We start from the raw sequence: 24,627 nt of genomic DNA on the forward strand, positions 1-24,627 counted from the left end.
CATCAAATTTTAGGGTCATGCACAAGCTGCAAAAAGGCAAATAAAGCTGCAATTGTTTTTTTCAAATCCCATGAAGCTCCAGTTTACTCACTTGTCGCTCCAAGGTCCGTTCCATTCCACCTGCCCCCAGGGGTTTCTCAGCCTTACCAGACGTATTTTTTCCCCTTTAAACGTTGTCTAATTGAAAAAGAATGCAATAAGAATAGACTAAGAGTAGGTTCAAAAGGAAATGTTCTGTCTGCCAAATTGCTGATACCAGCTCCTCCAGTGATGGTGCTTTCCTAGGCCATCGCTCAGCCTGATCTGCTTGGGGTGAGCGAGGGAAGAGCAGGAGGTGTCCTGCTGTGGGCACCTTTGCCCAAGCAGTGAAATATCGATTTCCCCAGAAAGCAAAAACGTGGATAGGTTTGTTTCTCCACAAGGCTATCATTTATTTAAATGTAAATTTCGTTGCTTTGCCCATAATTTGTTTTGGTTTTTTCCCCTCACAGCTTTGCTGACATGCATGGTGCCAGGCCAGTTGTAGACCACAGCTCCCTGTAGCTGGAGGAAAGGGACTGTACATACCTCTTCCACGGCTGTGACAGAGTAGGCATGGCCTTTGACAAGCCCACAAGACATCCGGGTTTCATACTGCATCGGCACTATGGTCTGTTAGACACAAGGTAAAAACTTGTAAGAGTTATGCAAAACTCAGCAAGTTGCTCTAAGGCAAGTATTGCCATCCAGGGCTTTTCAGGTGAGAGGTTTTTTTGTCTTGTTTGCTTCTTTGCATTTGCCAAGGTGGACAAGCTTAGTGCCCACAAAATTAATGTTGTTGGTTAGAAAGGAGTGAAGCATGAACTAAAAGGAAAAAGTTAACATCAGTTGGAAAGGACATTTTGTGATTTACTTTTTCTCTTTGCGTAGGTTACTGCTTTTCGCACTTGGAACATGCTAGTATATAGCATGCTTAATCAAAATAATTAGATTTTCTATTAGTAGGGCTATTCAGCCCTTTCTGGGATAGTGTGTTCAAAAAGGTTATGACGTTTTAACTGGAAACATCAGAGCATAACAACACCTAGAAGAATACTTTCATCTTTACACATGGCTGCTATCTTATCACAATGACATTAAAACACTGTTCCTACTAACTTATAGGGTGAAAAAAATCCTGTGGAACTGTACATTTTATTCCATAATTGTTAAAATCCTCATGATTGAAATTTTTTCCCAACTGACATTCAGGAAGGGCATAGTTTTCTTCGGCAGTGTGTTGCCCAGGTGTAAATACATTTGCTGTGTTGGTAATCAACTGTTAGTGTGTCTGATTGATTTTTATTTGCCAATCTCAGAATGCTATTTGTCTGGAAGATAAAGAACTGAGAGCAAGATATCAGGTACACACAGTCCATTGTACTTGTAGGTGAGATCACCAAGATTGGTGAGAAGGGAAGGATCTGCTATGTGCACATGGACTATCTGTAGAAGTTCTTCTCCTCCGTTATGTCTGTCACTGAGAAATGACAGCAAGGCCCTGCCAGTAACTCTGCCATCCCTTTTCAACACATCTGAGGGCATGGGCAAGGCAGAGCTGGAAATGGAGAATTAGTAAGGTCACACAGATGCATTCTCAGCTTACACAGGGAGGATCTCATCCAAATATTTCCTGGCTGTCCCAGTTATTTTCCATTATTTCCCATCTGCTCCTGTTTCTTTTATTTTTTTTTTCCCCTTGTTCCCATTTCCATAATTTTTATGCCTAATCACAGAATCACAGAATGTTAGGGATTGGAAGGGGCCTCGAAAGATCATCTAGTCCAATCCACCTGCTGGAGCAGGAACACCTAGATGAGGTTACACAGGAAGGCGTCCAGGCGGGTTTTGAATGTCTCAAGAGAAGGAGACTCCACAACCTCCCTGGGCAGCCTGTTCCAGTGCTCTGTCACCCTCACTGAGAAGAAGTTTCTTCTCAGATTTAAGTGGAACCTCTTGTGTTCCAGCTTGAACCCATTACCCCTTGTCTTACTGTTGGTTGTCACCAAGAAGAGCCTGGCTTCATCCTCGTGACACCCACCCTTTATATATTTATAAACATGAATGAGGTCACCCCTCAGTCTCCTCTTCTCCAAGCTAAAGAGCCCCAGCTCCCTCAGGCTTTCCTCATAAGGGAGATGCTCCACTCCCTTAATCATCTTTGTTGCCCTACGCTGGACTCTCTCCAGCAGTTCCCTGTCCTTCTTGAACTGAGGGGCCCAGAACTGGACACAATATTCCAGATGAGGTCTCACCAGGGCAGAGTAGAGGGGAAGGAGAACCTCTCTCGACCTACCAACCACCCGGCTTCTAATACACCCCAGGATGCCATTGGCCTTCTTGGCCACAAGGGCACAGTGCTGGCTCATGGTCATCCTGCTGTCCACCAGGACCCACACGTCCCTTTCCCCTACACTGCTCTCTAATAGGTCATTCCTCAACCTATACTGGAACCTGGGGTTGTTCCTGCCCAGATATAAGACTCGGCACTTTCCCTTGTTATATTTCATTAAAATTTTCCCTGCCCAACTCTCCAGTCTGTCCAGATCTCGCTGGATGGCAGCACGGCCTTCTGGTGTGTCAGCCACTCCTCCCAGTTTGGTATCATCAGCAAAGTTGCTGATAGTACACTCAATTCCCCCATCCAAGTAGTTGATGAATATATTAAATAATACTGGCCCCAGAACTGACCCTTGAGGCACTCCACTAGATACAGGCCTCCAACCAGACTCCGCCCCATTGACCACGACTCTCTGGCTTCTTTCCTTCAGCCAGTTCGTGGTCCACCTCACTACCTGATCGTCCAGTCCACACTTCCTCAGTTTAGCTGTGAGGATGCTGTGGGAAACGGTGTCAAATGCTTTACTGAAGTCAAGGTAGACCACATCCACTGCTCTGCCATCATCAATCCACCTTGTTATGTCCTCATAAAAGGCTATGAGGTTGGTCAAGCACGACTTCTCCTTGGTGAAGCCATGTTGACTGCCCCTAATGACCCTCTTATCCTTGATATGCCTTAAGATGGCACCAAGGATAAGGTGTTCCATCACTTTCCCAGGGATGGAGGTGAGGCTGACCAGTCTATAGTTGCCCGGGTCCTCCTTCTTGCCCTTTTTGAAGACCAGAGTGACATTTGCTTTCTTCCAGTCCTCAGGCACCTCTCCTGTTTCCCAAGACTTGGCAAAGATCATAGAGAGTGGCCCAGCAATGACTTCAGCCAGCTCCCTCAGCACCCATGGGGGCATCCCATCTGGACCCATGGATTTATGGATGTCCAGATTGCTTAGTTGGTCCCTAACCCAGTCCTCATCAACCGAGGCAAACTCCTCCATTGCCTGCCTTCCTCTGGGGCCTCAGGGGTACGGGGCTGCTCAGGACAGCCTCCGGCAGAGTAGACAGAGACAAAGAGGGCATTCAGTAACTCTGCCTTCTCTGCATCTTCTGTCACCAGGGCACCCACCCCATTCATCAGTGGGCCTACATTGCCTCTGGTGTTAGTTTTATCTGCCATGTATTTGAAGAAGCTCCTTCTGTTGTCCTTGACCCCTCTTGCCAGGTTTAACTCTAAGGAGGCCTTAGCTTTCCTAGTTGCCTCCCTACATCCTCTGACAACAGCCTTATATTCTTCCCAAGTGGCCAGCCCCTCCTTCCATGATCTGTAAACTCTCCTCTTCCACTTGAGCTTACCCAGCAGTTCCCTGTTTAACCACACAGGTCTCCTGGCTCCCTTCCTTGACTTCCTACGTGTCGGGATGCTCTGATCTTGAGCTTTGTAGAAGCAGTCCCTGAATGTTAACCAACTATCTTGGGCCCCTTTACCTTCGAGTACTCTGTCCCACGGGATTACCCCTAGCAATTGTTTGAAAAGGCCAAAGTTGGCCCTGCTGAAGTCCAGGGTTGCAATTCTGCTTGCTATTTTCATTTCTACCCACATTGTTGCCATCATTACTTATCAGAACCCCTTTCTTTCTTTCTTTCCTATTTAAGAATATTAACTTCTGCTGATGCCCTGGGCCGCTTCTCTGAAGTGCTTCTGCAGCCTGCACTATCTGCCTCTTTCATCAAGAGTCGCGATTCTTTTTCTGGTGATGGCTCAGGAATGTGTCATAACCAGCAGCATAACAGCTGCTGGGGCAGCAACTACAGACAGAGTTTCGCAACCTTCTTTCAGTAGATAGTCACTGGGGAGGAAGTTTCCCCCAAAACGTGGGTGATTTGGGCAGCCATGCTTGCAAAACAAGATAGTCATCCTGAGCTTTCCTGAAGAATTACATCATTTCAGTCTTTCAGGAAGACTAAATATGGATGTCAAAAGAGGAAAAAATCAGCTATTTCTGCTGCAAATGCTGAAGACAGTTTGCACAACCAAAAGTTTTAGATGATGTAATTATGGAGCTTTTTTTTTTTTTTTCCTTTCTCTGTAAAGCAAGAAACATAATTTCATTGTCATGGAAATGGAGCTCCCTAAGGGGCAAGGTATAACAGCTGCCTGATGGAGAGAAGGAGGAGGCAACATGTCCTGCTACAGATTTGAAAGCTATTAAATTTACCAGTATGGGATTTTTCTTAAATGGTTTTAACATCCCTCTCTGTTTTTTTGCTAGATACTTACACATGCTGGAGTTATTTTGTATTTCATCACACACGTAAAACTCAACATGTTTTTCATGTTTCTTGTTAGGTGTTTTAAATGAGAATCTTAATGGCAGTAATGTGAACAGAGCATCCTGAGAGAAATCTCCCCTCCATTTGTGGGCAGAGCTTCACAGCACTCTCTCTCAAAATAAATTCACCAAGTGCTTTTGTGCCTGGAGTGAGAGCCCTGTAGAACTTGTTTTTACTTCTTTCACATGCCCCCACACTTGGAGATCTTGTTCTATTCTTGTATTTAAATTTTTGTGTTCTCTCCATCCTTTGCAAACGAGAGACTTCATAAAGTCCATTAAGCATTTCCTGTTTTCCTGTTCTGGAAATTATAAACCAGTGCCACAAGCCAACAGCCCTTTGCCTCAGTATCAGTGAAGCCCTCTAGTATCAGTCACTGTGTTTGAAAGCACTGAAGTATTTTAACACATATGTCAAATAGCATCCATAAGAACAAGTCTTTAGTGTTGGGATAATTCAGGGAAGCCAAATAAGGATTTAAAAGCATAAATTATACGTTTCTCTAACTGTAAATAAAAACACTGTGAAATCAAACACTTCTGGAGACATACAAACCCAGGCTGGCCTCTCATCCGTTCCCTGGTAGTCTACAGTGGGATGAGTCATCTGTGCGTTTTCTAGATTCTTCACCATTCGAGCAATCAGTTCCCCAATGTCACTCCGAGGAGCTGATCCATAGGAAAAGCCAAGGTGATCCTGGCACAGAGAATGGGAGAAAAACGTCATGCAGAAAGATGAGGCAGGGATAGGGAAGAGAAATGACACAAGAAAGGTGAGTGGTAAAAGATAACCTAGATAACTTCTTCCTCATTATGTCCATACTTATCTACAGTGGTTGATAGCACTGTTTGTTCTCCTTCCTTTACTGCAACTTTATGCTCCACAATCATTATAGAATTTTTTTTTAACTTCTAAATTTACCACAATAAATCAAGAAAATCTGAGGCCATGTTGGCAATCAAAGGATTAACTTCCTAAGTGTTTGCACACTTAGCATCTTTGACATGAAGATTTGTGTCTTAACAGAGCTGCAGCACCCACATACTAATCTCATTTTACTGGGGTAAGACACTGAGGGTGGAGAGTGCTGGTTTTGCTGATCACACCCCTTCTCTCCACCTCCATGTTCTGCTTCTGCTCGTTTCCCTTTTGGTGCTTGCTATTTGCTAGTGGCTGGTGCTTAGTGGAGTTTACTCCACCTCCTAGATGTTTGCTATGTGGACTAAACCAAGCAGTTCCAAAAGGTGCCATATATTTGATTACAGATGAAGAGGTCCCTCTCCTCTGCTATTTTTTATGTCTCATCTGCAAAGTTCATATGGACTCACATCAATGGAGCTGGCCATGAGGGATCCTCTGTCAATGGCATGTTTCATGATTTTATAGATATCTTTAGGGGCATCCCTTATCTCATAGAACTCTGTGACTCCTCCGGTGAAGTCCTCCATGGCTTCGGTGGTGTTGCCTCCTTTCAAAGCCTCATATGATCCATGGAGTCTTGGAAAGAAAGAAGAAAAAGATACTCTTTTACACAGATAAAAATACTTACCTATATATTTATATCTATCTTGTGTGTGTATAAATATAGATATGTAAACACATGTCCAAAAATACCCCACAAACCATCTGTTTGGTAACCCACAAGTTAAAAGTTTTAAAGCATGCACCTGCACATATTAAAAAAAAAAAAAAAAAAGTTATGTTAAGAATCAAATGCAGACCTTTGAATGAGTAGCAAAACCCTCTAGAAAATATGCTTTAGCCCTTCCCCAATTCTGAGGCATGAGAATCTACTAGTACTAGTATGTTCAGAGCCCCTCTGTGTGCTCATTATAGGACCTGTACGCAGCGGTTTAACCACCTCCCGGCCAAAGCCTGGTAGGGGAGCCTGGCACGGTCCAGCAGGTTGGTTTACTTTGCATAGGCCTTTTCCAGGAGGGCGCTCCAGAACTCGTTGCGCTGGGAGGACTTGGTAAAGACCAGCTGGTTGTTGTACGTGGGTAAGCAGTCATCGATGACGACGTCCACCCAGTCTCCGTAGCGCCAGAACTAAATAAAGGCAAACAGAACGAAACCCTTGATTTGGTGCAGGGAGAGGAAGAGAGAGGAGAAATGTGGAAATTAACTGCTTCATCATGTGGCAAAAAGTGAGGGCTTTCCTCAGGCAGCACATGCAGGAGAGTGAGAGGTCCCGTAGGAGAGCCAAGGGAAATGTGGAAAGCAGTCAATCTTTTCTGAATAAGTGGTTCTTCAATAACTTGGTTTTGACAGAGCAGCTGCTTGTGGGACTAAAAATAGATGCTCGGGCCAGCTACCCACCTGTCTGTGCCAGCTGTAGCGCTGCATCTGGGCAGCAAGGCAGGACAGGGCACCTGTCACTGTCCCTTACGTGCAGGACACAGCGATCTGCAAATGCTTCCTTGGTGGGTTAATACTCCTAATTGCCCGTGTGGGCTGACCCTTCTGTGACTGCCCTGTTGGAAGGGTTTGGGGTGAGGCAATTCAATCCCTCTTCCTTCTCCGTTATCACTCATGTTTTCAAAGGCTGGAGAAGTGAGAGGGAAGAGCACGCAGAGAGCTGAGCCCTCCCACAGGTAAATACAGTTACATCTGCTCCTGCTAGAAGAAGGGACTCACCTGGAAGTGAAAGATGCCGGCATAGTTTTGTATGAAGGACTGGTCATGAGGTATGACTCTACAGAGGAGTTTTTTATTCAGCGTCAGGCAAGCAATGGCAGCCAGGAACCAGCAGTCACCTGGAAACGAGCAGAAGCAGCAGACAAAATAAAGGGACAGAGCAGATACAATCAAAGGGAAAACCTGAGGTCCTGCAAAGTGAGACGTTAATTCTCAGCAGAGCATGCCATCGCCTTTCAGGAGAGGGCTCTGCTCTGTATATTCTGCAGTACTTAGCACTAATTTATTTGCACTCTGGAAATGCTCATTGGCATCATTCATGGCTAGATACATGCCTGTTAAATAGATGATGTTCTCTGTAATTTAGAAAAAGCCTAAAACCTGATGAGCACTATTACCTGTGTTAAGAATTCGCTGTCCCATGTGAATGTCTATCTGACATGCCACATTAGTTCTTCCAAGCTTAGGACAGAAACCAGCTGAGAGATAAGTCTCTCCCATGTGGAGCTCTGTACAGCTGAGGTTCAGTCTCTCATTTTCATTTTCTGCTCTCAAGATAGCTCACTGTTCCAGTCATCCTTCTGTGGGGCCTCTTTCCTGCTTCATTGCTCTGACACATTTTCCTATTTTGAATGTGTCTCCATTGTTGTGAACGCTGTCACCTTTAGTGCTTTTCAGTTCCTCCTTCAGACTCTTGCACAAGTTTGCTGCCTCTGTGGCAGCTCTGGGAAAGTGATTTTCTCCTATAACACCTCTGTGTTCAGCAAAGGATGCCTTAACCCTTAATTAAATCACCCTAGCTGCTACTGTAAGAGAGGCTATGGAGTAAGCTTGCCTGAGCAGTGTGAATTAGTGGGCTGAGAGAATTATATGACATAGTGAAAACTAAACCTGATTGCAGAGAGTTGTAAAAGAAATTTATGAAACTGGTGGAGTGATAAAACATATAGAAATGCATTTATGTACGTATTTTGGAAAGCCAACTGTACACATATAGCAGTAAAGTCTAAGTTACCTATTTCCCCTTAGGAAGGATGAGGGGTCCACTGTGAACAGGAGTTTTCTAAATTATCCAATGTTCAGCAGAAGTCAAAAAGGTAAACAGTGCTACGAGTAATTGGGGAAGTAACAGAAGACAAAAGAGAGAACATACTATGCACATAAATTCATTTCCATCCACACCTTGGCACCTGTGAAGTTCTGGTCACCTCAAAAAGGAAGGCAGTTTCAAATACATTTTTTAAAAAGTACTGGTAAGGTGATAAGGACAGTCACAAGTACAGAACAACACTTAAATGAAAAGATTAACATGTATTAGGATGTGATAGGTCAGGAAAAATGTCGTAGGAAAAGTTATAAAACCATGAAAAACATAGGAAAGCTGAGTGGGAAATGACTTTACAAGGCAGTGCAAGGCCTTTACAAGGCCTTCACAATGCCTGGACGATGTGCAGAGGCATCACTTATACCTAAGTAGAGGCTCTATATATCAAAGTCTTTGAGCATCTGAGCTTAAGGTCTTCAATATAGGGGTTGTCTTTAAGTATAAGGCGCACTTAGCTAGAGGCCTTCGGAAGCTCCTGTATGGAAATAACAGGACTAAATAACTGAAAAAATACAAGAGTAGCTGATTAGATTTTTCTCTCAGTCAAGTAACTCCTTCTCTTTCTCTCTTATACTTTTCTTAGCTAATTTTGTCCCTCCTCGAAGCCCAAAAGGAGGGCCAAATGGTGCTTTCTAACACACTCATTATATTAGTCCATGAAAACCAAAACTTTTGCAAAGCATCTTTTGATTAAAGTTCTTCCTTAGATTGCTACTAGGCAGATATCAACTATTTGCTATAGAGAGAAGGAATCAGTAGATACGTAGTGGTATGCTGAGACAGAGGATTTCAAATAGCACCTTGAAAGCAAAGGAAAATGAAGTGATGCAGATTTTACAAACTTCAGAGTTGACGTAAGAATTTCATACCTAATTCTCCTTGGCAGATATCTGTTCTGTTGGCTCCACCAATAATAAACCTTGGATTCTCACAGATTTCCTGCAAAATATAAACAGATGGATGAGCAGGAAAGACATGTATTATTATGCCTGTTTGCCACAGAAATAAAGGCTTAGGACAATGCTTTCCTGTAGGATAGTTTGTGGATATCAAAATCTCTTGCAGAGTTTTCAACTGCAGAGTTTCACCATAAAAATGTTTTGAAATCTGGATATTCCAGACTTCAGCCAGAGTTTTCTCCATGTATCTATGGGGTCTAATATCTAACCTGGGGGGCTCCCTCTGTATGGGGTTCAAACACATTAAAATGAGAAGAATAGTGAAAAATATTTTTCTACACAATAAAGAAAAAAAACCAAACCAAACCAAACAACTCTGGAGGAGACAGTTGGTAGAAAAAGCATCAGGGGACCAGATTAAATTATTTAAAAATGACTGCAGGTTTAAGGTGTATGATTTGCAGTAACTAATATGTCAGGGCATTAATAGAGTTGAAGAACGCATTGTATCAGGAATGAACCCTGGTAAAACTCCTCCTTAAATATTTGATCCTGGACAAATTTTAATTCTCAGGAATAATCAACTGCTGTTTAAGATATTTTATTCTTGTCCACCTGTTGCAGTATTTAATTGCCAATGCTGTATTCAGAAATGTATACAGATATCATCTGTCTCTGAGGACAGGAAGCTCTTCTTTTGTCCTGCACTTAAGACAATGTATTTGGTTTGTCAGTATTTATACTAATACAGAATGGGCATGAGACGCTGTACAGGCATAAATAATTAAGGAATTGCTGTAGGGAGGGAAGAACTATGTAGAAACTACCAGCAAATGAGGTGGGACTATTGCAGGATTACACAGAACCTTTTCTGTATGAAACAAAGAACCTTGGCGTATAGGAAAGACAAGGGCAGAAGTAGGTACAACCTGTCCTACAGAAAAAAAAAAAAAAGAAAAATAAAAAGAAAAGGAAGAAGAAAAAGAAAAAGAAGAAGAAAAAGAAAAAGAAAAAAAAAATCTTCCTTTATCCCACCTCTCATACTCAAATACTTGGTATGGGGAAGAAAGAAGACAGTTAACTTTTGGAGCCATCTCTTGTGAGGGTAAGGAAAGAAAGATATTGCAACTGAGGACGACTTCCCTGAGCAGCTGCAAATGGGGGAGAAGACAAATTATAGTCAAAGAGCCCAATCTGCTGGAAGATGCAGGGCTGGAGCGGGAAGGGGAAAGAAGAAATAAGTGACAATTGCTTGTGTAGCAGTACAAGCAGCTGATGCTACCTCTGCCATCTAAAGCTTTTTTTCCCGTGGCATCAGGGTAGCTCTGGAGTTTCCCAGACGCATGTTTCAGGTCCAGTAGTTTCACTTGGCTTGAGCCCACTTTTTTGCTCCTTCACAGCAATCAGCAGAGTTGCTGTGATGTAAATATTTGGATTAGTCATATAGCCAGACAGAAAGAACAGCTTCTGGCTCCCCCCAGCAGTCTCCTTATTCTCCTTGGCAGAGAGAATGGAGCGATTGTCCTGTTATTTTGGGCCTGGGCCAGCTGTCCCGGGGTTCAGTTCTGTCAAGGCAGCTGTTTGAGATGCCTTCATGCTTTTCTCCACCCAACTGCTTTGTTGAAAATGTTCTTCCTCACATTCCTGTGGTGCTCTCCTGAAAACTAGCTGTGAGATGCCAGGGTTTTTGATTGTGTTCTTTCAACCTCTATTAACTGTATTTTAGCTTGATCCTGCTCCTGTTGAAGTTAGAAGCTCTGAAATCCAGCATGCTGTGTTTTAGATGAAGATAGTTAGATGGTGCCTAAGTGTTTCCAAATATTCGATGTACAGCAATGATTGTTCCTCAGTGCAATTTATTGCATCTTGAGCTCATCTGCATTGGAGGATAGTTGGTAAAGGAATGCAAAGGAAAGAATCATACAGTTGCCATATGGACTGATTTAGCCATGACAGAAATGCTTTTCTTGCATTTCTTGATGGTGGCCAGGTGTGTTTAGCACACTGTGGATATGCTTTTAATATTGTATTACCCTAGTTCTCCTCTGGCTGTGCTAGTTGTGCTGAGAACAGCCAAAGTTACAGAGAAAGGTTTCAAGGTCTTCCAAGGCTGATGAGAAGTACTCAGCCAGCAGAGTCAGACAGCCTGGTGTTCAAGATGCAGGTGGCAGCTCTGTCCTTCCAGTCTTCCTGGCTGAGGAGGGGATTGCTGTTCATCTCTTAGGTCAAGTTATCACAGAGAATCCAAATAGGCTGCACTTCGCTGATGCAATGACTCATCTAGAAGGAGTCTCTTTTGATGTGAGTGCCTCAGACTGCCTTGGTACTATCCAAAGGACCCTTGTGTTCACCGGGTTGATTCAGTTCAGACTGTAATTTCATTACAAAGAGTCAAAGTTACAGCAAGGGAGACAGAGAATCATAGAAAAAAACCATTAGTAGTGCTGCTTTCTGGGCAAAGGGTACTTATGAGTCAGTGGCACGGGAGGACTGGAAAATGCAAAGGCAGCATGCAACTAAAAATGGCACTCGACCTTTGTTATATTTTTCCCTTAGCTTTTCTTCTGTGTCAGGAAAAATCCTTCAGTCAGTTTATACTGTTGCAGCAAAAGGCATTCATTCCTTTAAAACCTGCTGTTAAGATACTATGGCATTCTAAGTAGATTCCCTGAACTGATCCTGTCAAGTAGAGGAAGCACCTTCTTTGACCTGCCTAAGATAATTTGTAGCCTCATGTTCCTCCCTTGGGCCTCTCATGATCTAGACCGTGTTATTAAATGGCTGTGCTGCAGACTTTGAGGCAGAGCTTGACGTTGTCAGACATTGAGCTGGTTTTAGAGTTTCAGAGTTGGGCTATCCTCACCTGAAAGTCCTGCCTTGGTGGCGCTAAACACTGTCTTTGTGGTACTGCCTGCAGAGGTGCACATTTTGTGATTACTAAATTCAAACAGCTTCACACCTGTGCAGCAGATCATCTGACTAATGCATTTTCATTCTAAGCAAAATCCATTAGCCTGCTGACTTGATTTTTTTTGTATTCATTATGAAAAGAAAGCCCCTCCTGCTGAATTTCTTGGCTATGGAGAGGATCACCATAGGGAATTCACTGGATCTGGCAGTTAATGCTGTGAGCAAGGAGAATGACAATGGTGTATCTGAAAGCACAGTGTCACAGCAGAGCCTTCCTATTAATGTCCTAGTGTCATTAGATCCAAACAAGACTGCAGCAGGACCTCTCAGTACTCTGCACCATGTTATAATACAGACTTTTGTCTCAACTCTCAAAGATCAGTGACCTCATTCCTGCTCCCAGGTGAGAGAAGCATCTGCAAGCAGCACAGGTGTGGGAGGCTGATGCCATTAAGAAACCTGAGCATAGCTCGTCCCTGAGCTGGATATAACGTGGTGCAGGTGAGAACAGCCCTTTGTACTTCTCTTACCTTCCATGGGTGAGCAAATGATTCAATATTATGCATTAACTGAGGGGGATTTTATTTCCCCTCTATGTACCTAAACCACATTCATGCATGCTCTCAACAAAAACACTGGATGAATCCTACAGTCTTTACCCAGGGAAACTTTCAGGGCTGTCACTTGGCTTTTGCCCAAGTTGAGTATCAGGAGGTCTGCTCTGCGCATTCATGGCATGGCATGGCAGTCACTGGCTGGGTAGAATTACGGGGGCCTTCTCACCGCCCCCATGCCAAGGCTCACAGCTGCCCTGCATAGCAGCCATCCTTCTGACCGTAAAGCACAAGACCAGTCCTCCTGCCCTTGCTGCCCTCGCAGCAGCAGAGGCCAGTCCTTTCGGGAGGAGGCGCGGGAGAACCTGACCTCCAGGTAGCACAAACTGCAGAGAGAAAAGCCTGTAGGGCCAGAGACATGAGAGCCAGGAGCAGCTCTGGGGCTGGACACCTCTCACCACCTCATTAATGAATTGCAGGAGCCTCGAGGAAAAGATTGGGGGCCATTTTCAGGGGAAGCGAGGAGACCCCAGGCCCCAGCAGCCCACACGTAGGAGGGGGAGCTGCCCACACTGGGCTCAGCAGGTGCCTCCGCTCAGAGCTGGGCATCGGGGGAGTGCCACCCCTGTGGCTGACTTGCTGTGGGGTCCTTGTAGCACGCAGGTGCAAAAGCAGACGCATAACCTTTCCGTATGTCAGCACAGCGTGCTGAGAGCTACAGCGAAGAAGCACCATTCAGATGAGGAACGGCACCATCATCAGTGCTTGGTTATAGCGTTGGTAACTGGCAAACACGTGCCCTTTAGATTAACATTGTGATTCCTCAAATTATACTTGGAGCTTCTGGAAAAACTTGCACTCAACAATCCCAGGTGGATTCATGTCATTGCATATGAGGCTCACTTAGAGCCAGCATTAAAATTTAATGTATGTTATAGTCTCATATACTGATCTGCTGTGGTGGGAGGAGCTTGGATATGAATTGGTTAGGTGGCATGACTAATGTGACTCAGAAAGCCAGAGGCAGTCAGGAACAGGTTGCCTATTTCCTAGCTCTCTGTCTTAAATGACATCTTTGGAGTGCATTGATGACTTGTTTATTTGTTATTTCTAGGGGTATGTGGCATATACAATATTCTATAGAAATCAGGGAAATGATCTAGAGTGAAGCCAGTGTTGTGATACTATCTCGGGACTTCTGAACTGTCTGGTATTTTGTTTTCTTTTGGAATACATTATCAAGTCTGATTCAATTCAAGTTTGACCTGAATTTCAAAGTGATTGAGAATTACCACTTTATAAGAGTATAGTTTATAAGCTAGTCACTTTCTTTGCCAAAAAAATGCTATTGCAATTCAATAAGAACAGGAGTTGTCCATATCTTTACAGACTATTACAAAGCATGGCCTGTGCAGTCAGATCTTTGCATTTGGTGCTTCAATGATTGCTTTAATCTCTTAGCAAAACACTCTTTAGACCAGTATTACCAGTTCCTATTCATTTGACTTTACGATGTTCTGTTGTGTCTATTGTGGCTAATCGTGTATATAATATTATCAGATAAGTCCTCCTACTGGTGCCATATAACCTACAGTTTCTAAGTCCAGCGAAGCAAAGTCCTGGGTCAGTCTGAGATCAGCACCAATAAATACAGGTCTTTTGCATCAGTGCCCAAGAGAAGTCTCACTTTGTGGTATGGATGACAATGTAGGGGATACATTATAAAAGGAGAAAGCATTATACTTGAGTGTCTCCTCTTTGGGGACCTCCTGGGTACAGCAACGACCTGTTTAAAACAAACACATTTGCAACGGAAGGCACAGGCATCTCTATAAATCGGTTCAGTGTGTCCCTATCAGGACAGCCATCTCTATTGGGGTCAGGACCAACTGGATCCATGATCCCACGGCACCTCAGTACTCAGCAGGCGCAGACTGCAGCTCTCTGCCTCTCCTGCCTCGGCTCTCCCTGCAACTGGAGCCACATCAGGTGCTTGAACACGTGTGTAAAAAGAACACAGATAACTTTGGTTTTGACATTTAGGTTGTACTTTGAGTCTTTCTACAGTCCCCAGCATGTTGTTGCTACATGAATAATAAGTATATTGGGAGTTCCCAAACTTACTTCTAGTGAGTGGCTTAGAAAAAAATCTTTGGGATAGAGACCCTTAAGTCTGAACCTTTCCAAAAACAAAGGCTTGATCTGTGCATGCTCAGTTATATTAAACAAGTTTGAGGTTACATAGTGCTTTTTAAAATATTGTGATTCTTTCTCATACACACATTTGCAGTCTGTCTGCCCCAGGGTGCTGGCACTCATCCACTATACTCCTTTATCGCTTTCCTCTCTGCAGAAATAGGGGAAACTAATCCCTTTAAGATGATTGACTTGTGGCTGCATTTAACTCATTCACACATATTTCCAGGAGCTGATGCAGCCGCAGTGATGATGAAGGAATGACGGAGCACACACGCACAGGGCATGACAGATGGGGGAGTCACGTTGCTCCCCCCACATTGCTCACGTCATTGTTGTGACAGTGGCACATGGACTTCCCCTGCATCTGCAACAGCTTCCCACAAGAGCTCCAGGTCTTTTGCTATTTAGTTACATTCCTGTGGTTTGTTTTATCTATCACCACTGACTTTGCCATTGAAGCACAGATTTGGGTGTTGGGGATACAGCAAACGTAGAAAAGAAGGCCAAAGACTGCCAGAGAGAGGGGGAGCTGTAGAAGCTGCCCAGAACCATGTCCTCGCTGCTGGAGAGGAGATGGCAGGGGCTGAGGAGCATCCGGGGGTGCTTCTCTGGAGGGGAGCAGCCACCCAGCAGGACTGACAAAGGAGAACTCCTCCTGCGGTAGGACCGGGAATCAATTGGTCATTCAGGAATTAGTCCTCTGCCTGTGAGACACTGAGGGTGGGAAAGAAGAGGCAGGCTGCCTGGGGAATGCCCATAAGATGGGAAAAAGAGATGGAATTAGTAGGCAGGAGTGGGTCCTCATAGTGAGTCAAACACCAATGCTCGTGTTAAGTGGATAATATGGTAAACAACCTTTGCAAGTTGGCCAAGCAATGCTGGGAACAAACAACTGAATAAAAGCACGTTTCAGACCATAACCTGTCCTTTTCTTTTCACAGATTAGCAAAACAGCAGAATATTAAAGTTGTAACTGAAATAAGGTAGTGTTTAAAAATTAAGCCTCAGCAAACCCAATAACTTGCTGCAGAATGAGGAGAATTTTTCTTTGGAAATTTCAGTTAAGAATATCCCCAGCAAATTATACAAGAGGAAAATTAAATTCTGTATTTCTTTTCCTATCTATTTCATTCCACCTCTTTTTTTTTTTTTTTTAAAATTTGTTTGTTTCATTTTGGTTTATTTTAATCATTATATACACACTATCTGAGCTTCCACAGCCCTACTTAGTTATCTTCCAGGAGAGCTCCAACGAAATATACTTTCTGCTTATTTCCCCACCTCCCTCGACATAAACTTTCTGAAAAAATGTGAGCTCAGGGTGAACACCTCAGTTTACAGAAAGTAAAAGGCACTCAGCAAACATGTTACTTACACGTGGTCTTTTCCATTCGAACTTGATGGGGATTTTCTGGCTATAGAAGAGGGAGGACTCATTCGGTGGGAAATCAGGATCTTCGTAGAGAATGTTTTTCTCCAGGCACTTCTTGTGAAGCTCTTCATAGGTCTTCTCCTTCACTCTGATAATGGGCTGGTTGCGGCTTATAATGGCAGAATAAATCCCCCCTGTGCCCCCACCCGCACCCTCAGTTGTAGTGCTGGTAGCAGCGCTGGGAACCGACCCAGCAGCTGTTTGCTGAGCCACTGCTGCATTTATGGCGGACGGCATGGGAACTGGGCTTAAAGCAAATGTCGAAAGAAAGCAAGATCTTGCAAACTGGAAGGAAATTGGAGAGAAGAGGAAGTTGCTGTGTAAACCGCTTTTTCTATCCGTTGAAAGTCTCCTAGTCAAATTTGCAAGCAACGAAATTCCACGTGGTTGAGCACGTCGTGCGTCATCTTGAAGGGCAGTAATTCATAATAAGAAATTGGAATTTATTCCTTGATGTGGAACAAGATAATCGCTTGGCTAACTCCCGTGCCTCAGTGGCAGTATCTACAGCATGTGTGTGCCTGCCCTGTGCGTATAAGCGTCCAGAAGGGCCGAGCTTTAACCCGTGAAATCTAAAAATAACTACGTGCAAAGAGAGAGGGAAAGTGAGAGGGAGGGGGTTAGTGAGGTGGTGTCCGTCTGCTGCGCAGGTCATGCCCAGGCCAGGCATGTTCCTGGGACAGGCTCCGTGTGCTGTGCAGGCTGACTCCTGGTGCAAGCAGCTCAGCGTAACTGGAAGCTGAACTCCTGCTGGTTTGGGAACGTATCTATGAAGTACTGCCAACTAATAAACTAGTCCTGACACTCCTGAAGGAGCTGTTATACTCAACTTGTTTCTGCCCTTTGCTGCAGAAAAGATATATAGAGATTTTTACTTACAGAGATGTTTATAAAGATGATTATCTGAAGACATGCTCCTAATGGCAAAAAAGTAATTATTTGATGCAATTGAGGTCAGTTCAATACCTGTGAGCGGGGAATTGGCTCCTCTAAAGAGCAGCTTGCCAGCACTAAGACTCACTTCCCACCTAACAGGCACCTTTTCATATAGGGGCAGAAAAAGTTTGGAAAGGGCCCAGTGTGGAAACTGGGCCATCCTGTGTGTGTTATGACACACCAATCAGACATCTGACTTTGCATGGTTATTTTGTCTCACAACAGTGGGTTAGGGAACAAATTCACAGTCTCAGTGAAAGAAAATCTAAACACATGTTGCTCTTCTCTATTACTCAGTTCTTTAAAAGGTGACATTATTTGTGTCTCAAGAAAAGCCTCCTAAAACCTTGATTTTTCTTTGATTGGGAAATCTTAAATGACATGATGACATCAGTGTTATTTTTGCCTAATGACACTGGTCTCTGGACTCTGGTTCATGGCTGACCTTCTGCCCTTGTACTATGGTGTTTTCTGAAGCACTGATTCTTTTTTTATTTCTCAGCCCTTTGCTTGGTTTACACATTTCAAATCAATAGTACAGTGGACAATCTCTACAACTCATCTAAAAAACTCCACTAGGAGAACTTAAAAAGAAGGTAATATAGTTGGCAAGCTTGACTAACCTCTAGGAATATTAATCCTCAGTCTTCTAAAGGTGGCCTAAATCCTTTTGTTCTCATCAAGAATGCAGGCCATCTTGCACCAACAGGGCAACCAGAAAAGACAGATTCAAGTGTTTGTGGAAACAGAAATGCAATTGCTTCAGGGTGGGCTGTCCAGATGCAGAATTGATGACTTCCTCATTACTTTTAGGTGCAAGGATTGTGGGTCTCATATGTGAAATTACTTTGCAGGACAGCTTGGCAGAGCCATGTGTCACTCTTTCCAGGATATTTCAAGAGCAATGCAAGCAGTGAGATGGAAGGTCCTCTCACTTCACAGTTTCGGAAACACACTCATTTGGGAGCCTGCGTGTATGTCCTTTTTTCATATTCTCCCTTCCTGCCCAATATAAAAACTAATTTATTATGTCTCGTACACAGAGCTCTGTTCTAGGAAGAATGTCAGTAGCACAGGTGTGATATTTGACAAACTGCTTACGGGCTGCTGGGAAGGATCAAGTGAAGGATTAGCAGTGGTTTTATGTTTTTTTTTCTTGGGAAGGTCAGCAAGTGTCAGGGTATGACCTGCTGCTACAGCTAACAGTTCAGCTAGTGCCTGCACAGGGAATGGAAAGGTGGACCAGCACGTCTCACTTCTAACCCAATGTTGCTCTTTACTGATGTTCAAGAATATTTTGTGGTTATACCTTTTTTTTAAAAAACAGCTTCCTCTTTCTTATTTTTTACTGGTTTAGTTATACAGGTCTTTTTTTTGTGAGAAACAACAGTTGCTAGTAAAAGACAAATGGTGTCTTTAAAGAAACACAATTTACTATGGAGAAGAATGGAGGTGCTGTCTGCTACAAAGGGCAAAATAAATCCTTTGTCATTTAGGAATTAAACCACCTTTTGTCTTGGAATTTCTTGCAAGCGGAAGTATCCCAATAGTTGACCTGGTTAGACAGAGCAAAAGTGAACTGCATGGATGATAACCTTTTTACTTAATTTTTATGAAGTTTTATCTCCAGTTGTTTTCACTATTTGAATTCAATTACTTTTTTTGTAAAGATACATTGTAAATTTATTTCTTAATTTATGGCATAAGTATGTGGAAAAGTATGCGAGTGGCTGCAAGTATCAATGTAAATGATATTCTTTGCAATTTATTTTCTCATATCTAAAGACACAACTGCTAAGATTTTCAGCAACGAATTCCTATAGAAATCCATAGAAGTTAGACACTTCACACCACTGAAAACTTGACTCATGAGTAGTTACTATAGTGCAGATATACTGAGGGCCAGAGTATAAATGCTCGTTATTCACTTTAACCAGTTACCATTGAAAGAATACTTAGTAGTGATTCTCAGTAATAGAAAGAAGGTTGGAAGGAATAAGGCATGTAACTTGCTTCATTGTTACTTTATTTCACTTTCCAACTTCAGAAATACCACTTACAACATTTCTTTAAAATGCTCCAGACAACATAACCTGTCAGAAGCACTGCTATGCTTAAACATAAGAAGCAATTGTCAGTTAAAGCTTAGAAGCTGATAGAAAAATAAGGTCTGTCTCAAAAATAGGGTCTCTCTCTCTTCTCACAGATGTAAACTATCTATTTTCTGCTCTTCTGCCTGGATTGACTCGTCTGCATTAAGCACAGCAGTACCCCAGCTGCCAGTTCCCGGAGCGGAGGCTCACTGTCTGCTAGCGGGCGCTGACAAACAGCTCTGCAGGATAAAAAGGAAGAAACCCAAGGGGCTGGTGGGGAACAAATTGTGCTCGGTAGCCAAGAGCTGAGTAGTCACAGCTTGCTCTCACACTTGGCTGTTCCCAGAAATCTGCCCTGCAGAGGACAAGCAGCAGCAGGTGGGAATGACTGACCACACACTGGGAGGGCTTAGTAAGAAGAGGAGGGAACAGCGTACAAATGGACTGTTATGTTACCTTTAGTTGGCAAAAATCACGACTATCATTCTTGTTTCCTAAGAGTTCATTGACTGATGTGTTTAGAAAATATTTTGTTACCTTGCTAAAATTAATTAATTAAATTTTACCCTTTTATATCCACAAAACCCAACTGATGGCATGTTCAGGTTTCACTCAAAGAACTGGTTTTAAAATAATATAGTTGACAAGTGCAGCAAATGGAAGGCGCAAACAACTTGAGCTGCGAAAAGTGATGCCTGATATGGAAAGGGCTGTGGGAGAGGCAGGATGTGGGGGATGTGGGACTCAGGATGTCTCTTAGTTTTGAAAGGGTTGAAAGCATCAGGACACATCAGTTCTATCTGCAGAGATGGTGGGAAAAGGAGGCAAAGGAACACTGGGGTGGGTGCAGCATGAAGTGGGATGGCAAAATGCAGAATTAATCCCATTAAAACAAAAAATTCGCTTCATAAATACCAAGCTCAAATCTCAGCCAGAGACTAAAAACTGACCAAGAAATTACTAAAATATATGTGAAGGAAGCCAAGCTTTGGCAAGACTGGCAAGATGTGGAGAAGCAGAGCTCTCCATAAGCAGAACCGTTTCACTGGGCTGGCTTTAACCAATGACATTCAATCATCCAAAAACGCTAATTCTTTCCTAATGAAAGACTTTTTTTTTTTTAAGCAGCATCTGCAGAGAGACGAGAGGAATAACATGTAAGATGTTTCTGTGTGAGTCTAGCTGCTACCCTAAGCCAATATTGCACTTACGTAGACGTGTGCCTTTTCAAAATCCAAATACCAGTTTCAAAGCCAGCTGCTGGAGAGACTCCTGCACTCCCACATTTCTGTCTTTTGCTATCATACGACTGATTAGCACAACCTGTGCAAACCTTACCTTCGGTGACTGACCTGTTTGGCCAGCCTGTTGTTTACTTTCCCGTACAGACTGTCTGGTTTTGCATTCTCATATGGACTGGAAAGGGGAAGTGCCTGTAATCACACTGGGTGGCTCCTTCTGGGTTTGTTTTCACAAAGCAGCTTGCAGGCAGAGCTCCGATGATAACCTCTGCATCTGGCATATCTGCTGATGCTCCTTGTCAAACTGGCCCACATTTGCTCTTCTCAAGTACTCCAGTCTCTGAACAGTGGGATTTCCAAATACTTACATTAAACCCTGTGCCAGCGAGCCACAATCTCACCCCATCAATTCATGATTTTTTGGTGCAAGTGAAGGCAGAACTCAATCTTAATGCCTAACTGAAGCTAGCCGGGAGCAGATAGTATTTACCTTTTTTACCCAAGGATACAATCCTAGTGCCATTACTTTTGCTGAATAGAGGAGCTATCCAGGTTTAAATTAGTGCTTTAAAAGAAAAATTGTAGGGAAAGTTAGTTTGGACATGTGAGTGGGAAATATGTTCCTTGATTTGATTGGATCCAAGTGAACATTTTAAGACATCCCAACTTATTTGTCTGCAACCTCTCAATGAACTCTCTGAAGAAGTTGTGTCTTCTTTCAGTTGATGTGAATCTTCCAGTCAGCATCAACACTCAGGGCTAAATTTTCCAGCATCAGCATGGAGATCTTCCTATCATATGTGAAAACCACTTCTTTTTCTTTCCCACCTGAACAGGACAAGAGAGTTTACTACATAATTTAAGAAGAACCCTTCTGAAACACAGTTACACATGACTCTCTCCCATTTTTAATTCAGACTGTCCCTGTCAATGGTGGAAAGAATTGATTAAAAAAGAAATAGTAGTCAAATCTGCCCAATATACACATAAGAATGCAGCAGAATCAGAAAAACTATTTCTTTTTTCTGACCTTTCAAACTACAGTACATCAAACTATGGAACTATTCAAAGATTTTTCTGAAAAAAATAACCCTTCTTTCAGAATAGGTTTTCCTCCAAGCACCCTAAAAGTCCTTGAGATTGACATATGGAGGCAGAATGTCCATGTCCACACGATTCCCTAAGTGAAGGGATGTGCTTGGAAAGCAGCCAGAAACAATAAGCCCTTTCTGTAGATGCCACTGCCTATCCATATGGAATCCCTCCAACTTCCAGAGATCCTCATATAGTCACAAACTCCACACAATATTGGACGAGCAAGAGGAAAGGTTTTGTCTGCAAGTTTCCTGTTCTCGACTAGGCCAGCTTACAGATCTGAGCAAATGGTCCTTCATTTGAAATTCTATCTCCAGTCATGTTCTGTGCAGGACACAGTTATCTGAACTTGTTAATTCTGAACCACTTTTGCTGATGTATCTATTGCTTTACAACACAAGTGTTCTTTAGTTCTGCATGTAATAGTAGTGGTAAGCAGCTGCTGGCTCCTTTCACTATATTCTGTCCTTGATATAAAAAATTAGCAAATAAAACTGAACAAATATGCTCCCTATGCTGTAACACTTCTTTCATAGAGCTGTCAGTTTGCCACCTCTAGCGAATTGCAGCAGAGCAATAGTATTTTAAAAATTTAGTAAAATAGAAGTCAGTTCATTACCCTTGGAACAGGCTGTCACAAGAGTGGGCTGCTGTCCAAATCCCAGAACTATCACTCGTGCAACCACACACGTAGTGTGGTGTTGTCCACTTTCATCTGTGCAGCTGAAAAAAGAAAATTATTTCATACACATTGCTAGCCACCAATAGAAGTTCAGCATCATACTGAGAAAGTACTAGTGCAGTCTCCTCCTGAAAGTTCCCTATACTGGTTTCTTTTCCTCTATTTACCTTTCTTCTGAAACAAGTAAAACTTTCTCCCATTATCAGCTAATTTTTCACAGCACAACAGATTTCACAAAGTTAGAAGAAAAAAGTTTGAGAAGATATTTCATGGCAAAAAGCATGGCTTTGACAACCAAAAAGGTTCTGGATTTTTGCAAAATGGTAGTTAAAACTCCTAAGTATAAAAGTAAAGTTAATTTTAACATTTTTCAAGTAAGATGTTTCAATCTGAGGCACAATTATCTTTCATTTTGTAATTCATTTAATTTTTATTAAAAAGCTCAAAAAAATTAAATCAAAAGGAAACTTTCCTTTCCAGAGTTAACGGAATGTTATATCACTCATCTCAAAATGACGTTTTTCCAACTTCTAGATTTGCTAGCAAATTAGCAACATTTTTCTTTTCCATCCTGAATTTTTAAGCTTTTCAGATTCCATATCCCAGATAAAGAGATTTGAAGCATACTTATAACTACGTGATCCATGCTAGTTTACAGTTTTGCTCTGTGCTACAAGTTGTAGCTTTAGGACCACCTCCTGCATAGTTTTGAACCCTGAGGGAATAAAGAAATGCCTATAAAATCACCTTTTATGCACTGCACAGCCTCATGGGCAACATACCTCAATAGTAAAAGTGTCATAGTGCCACATTTAGCGTGTCTTTCCTTACAAGCAGCTATGGATAGTTTTAACTTTTAGGTTGTTTCAGCCAGCCTTTGCAGGTTGTGTCCCCTTGTGCTTCCTTTCAAGTGCTTTTCTTGTTTATTTTACCATGCTAATATATATGGTGCATTTGTTGATGACTTTTGGAGACTACATGTAATAGTGTCTGTTTGTGGTTCCCACACAGAATCACAGAATATCTCAAGTTGGAAGGCACCCAAAAGGACCATTGAGTTCAACTCCCAGCTTTTTGCAGGACTACCTAAAACTAAACCATACGATTAAAAGCATCACCCAGGCACTCCTTCAACTCCGACAGTCTTGGTGCCATGACCATTTCCCTGGGGAGCCTGTTCCAGTGACTGACCACTCTCTCAGCGAAGAAGACCTTACAAAAATATATCTTAGAAAACACACACGCTCTAGGTGTTGCTTATTTGCAAATCTCCCAGTTTATCTTCTGTTGTCTCTCTGATAGGCTTTACACTTGCTGATGACATTCTTTGCATTTGAATAAATCTGTAGAATCGGTGGACTTGACTAAACTGAAACAATACGAGACAACTCAGTATTTCACATGTTGCCACCCTTAGACTTCTGCAGAACATTGTTTACCTCTGCAGTTTTATGGCAGATCCTGCATACTCTGGGACTTCATCAAGCAACAGATGAGACTAATACTTCTACATTTGTAAGGCAGCCTCATGAACTAGAAAAGTCATTTCCAATGACAGTGTGTTCATGGCTTTTGTCCATAATTGCCGTTACCTGGAAGAGAGAATGTTCTTGTGGAAAGTGAATTTCCGATACAGGAACTGCTTCTTGTGGAGATATTGAAAGGAATGCCCATCGTCTAGGTAGAGCTCACCGTTTGCACAGGCCTGTGATACACACCAGATAGAGTATAAATGAACAGCAGCTTCCAGTGCTGGGCAATTAAACTAAAAATGTCTCACTATATGTTATGCTTCACAGTGGAGGGTGTATGTTTATTTTTCTTTAGCAACTTGTAGCCCTGGAAGGCTCAGGGAGTCCAGCTCTCACAGTGCTTGAGGACTTGGACATCCTGGTTTTGTAAACTGATGTGGCTGCCAGACGTCACCTCATTTATGAGAACAGACAGTTGCGGGAAGTTCTTTCTCTGTGCCCCGGAGGAAATCTGTGGCCTGCTCATTCTCTGCTCCTTCCTCCAAGGGACTAGAGGAGGCCTGAGAAAGGTCAGAAAAATGTTCTGCCTCTGCTATACTCAGACAGTCTCACTTTGAGGGGACAGTGGGAGGAAGGTGGGAGCCCTCCCAGATAGGAGGAGTGGAGGAGAGCCATTGGGCATAGAGATG

General features: G+C 42.9%; 2 protein-coding genes across 3 annotated transcripts in view; both read right to left on the reverse strand.

Moving 5' to 3' along the window:
* Nucleotides 1-16,968, reverse strand: part of CAPN3 (calpain 3) — a 32,551-nt gene extending 15,583 nt beyond the window's left edge. The window contains exons 1-8 of the mRNA XM_065636552.1: nt 16,363-16,968; nt 9,295-9,364; nt 7,321-7,439; nt 6,599-6,732; nt 6,012-6,180; nt 5,239-5,379; nt 568-651; nt 92-177 (exon numbers count right to left, since the gene is read on the reverse strand). Of these exons, the coding sequence (XP_065492624.1) occupies nt 92-177; nt 568-651; nt 5,239-5,379; nt 6,012-6,180; nt 6,599-6,732; nt 7,321-7,439; nt 9,295-9,364; nt 16,363-16,656 (1,097 nt within the window). The 5' untranslated portion in view covers nt 16,657-16,968. The remainder of the gene's footprint in view (nt 1-91; nt 178-567; nt 652-5,238; nt 5,380-6,011; nt 6,181-6,598; nt 6,733-7,320; nt 7,440-9,294; nt 9,365-16,362) is intronic.
* A 2,208-nt stretch (nt 16,969-19,176) lies between these two features.
* The window catches only part of GANC (glucosidase alpha, neutral C), a 28,340-nt gene continuing 22,889 nt past the window's right edge, over nt 19,177-24,627 (reverse strand). The window contains exons 22-25 of one of the 2 annotated variants that reach the window (XR_010606287.1): nt 24,059-24,171; nt 22,404-22,507; nt 20,787-21,517; nt 19,178-19,687 (exon numbers count right to left, since the gene is read on the reverse strand). Coding sequence is in view for 1 of the 2 variants with exons in the window: in XM_065635940.1 (XP_065492012.1) it covers nt 21,408-21,517; nt 22,404-22,507; nt 24,059-24,171 (327 nt within the window). In the remaining variant the exon portion in view is untranslated. Of the gene's footprint in view, nt 21,518-22,403; nt 22,508-24,058; nt 24,172-24,627 lie in introns of both variants that reach the window. The other variant, XM_065635940.1, reaches the window with a different exon arrangement.

Source organism: Caloenas nicobarica, chromosome 5 (assembly GCF_036013445.1).
Source record: "Caloenas nicobarica isolate bCalNic1 chromosome 5, bCalNic1.hap1, whole genome shotgun sequence".
Taxonomy (NCBI): Eukaryota; Metazoa; Chordata; class Aves; order Columbiformes; family Columbidae; genus Caloenas; species Caloenas nicobarica.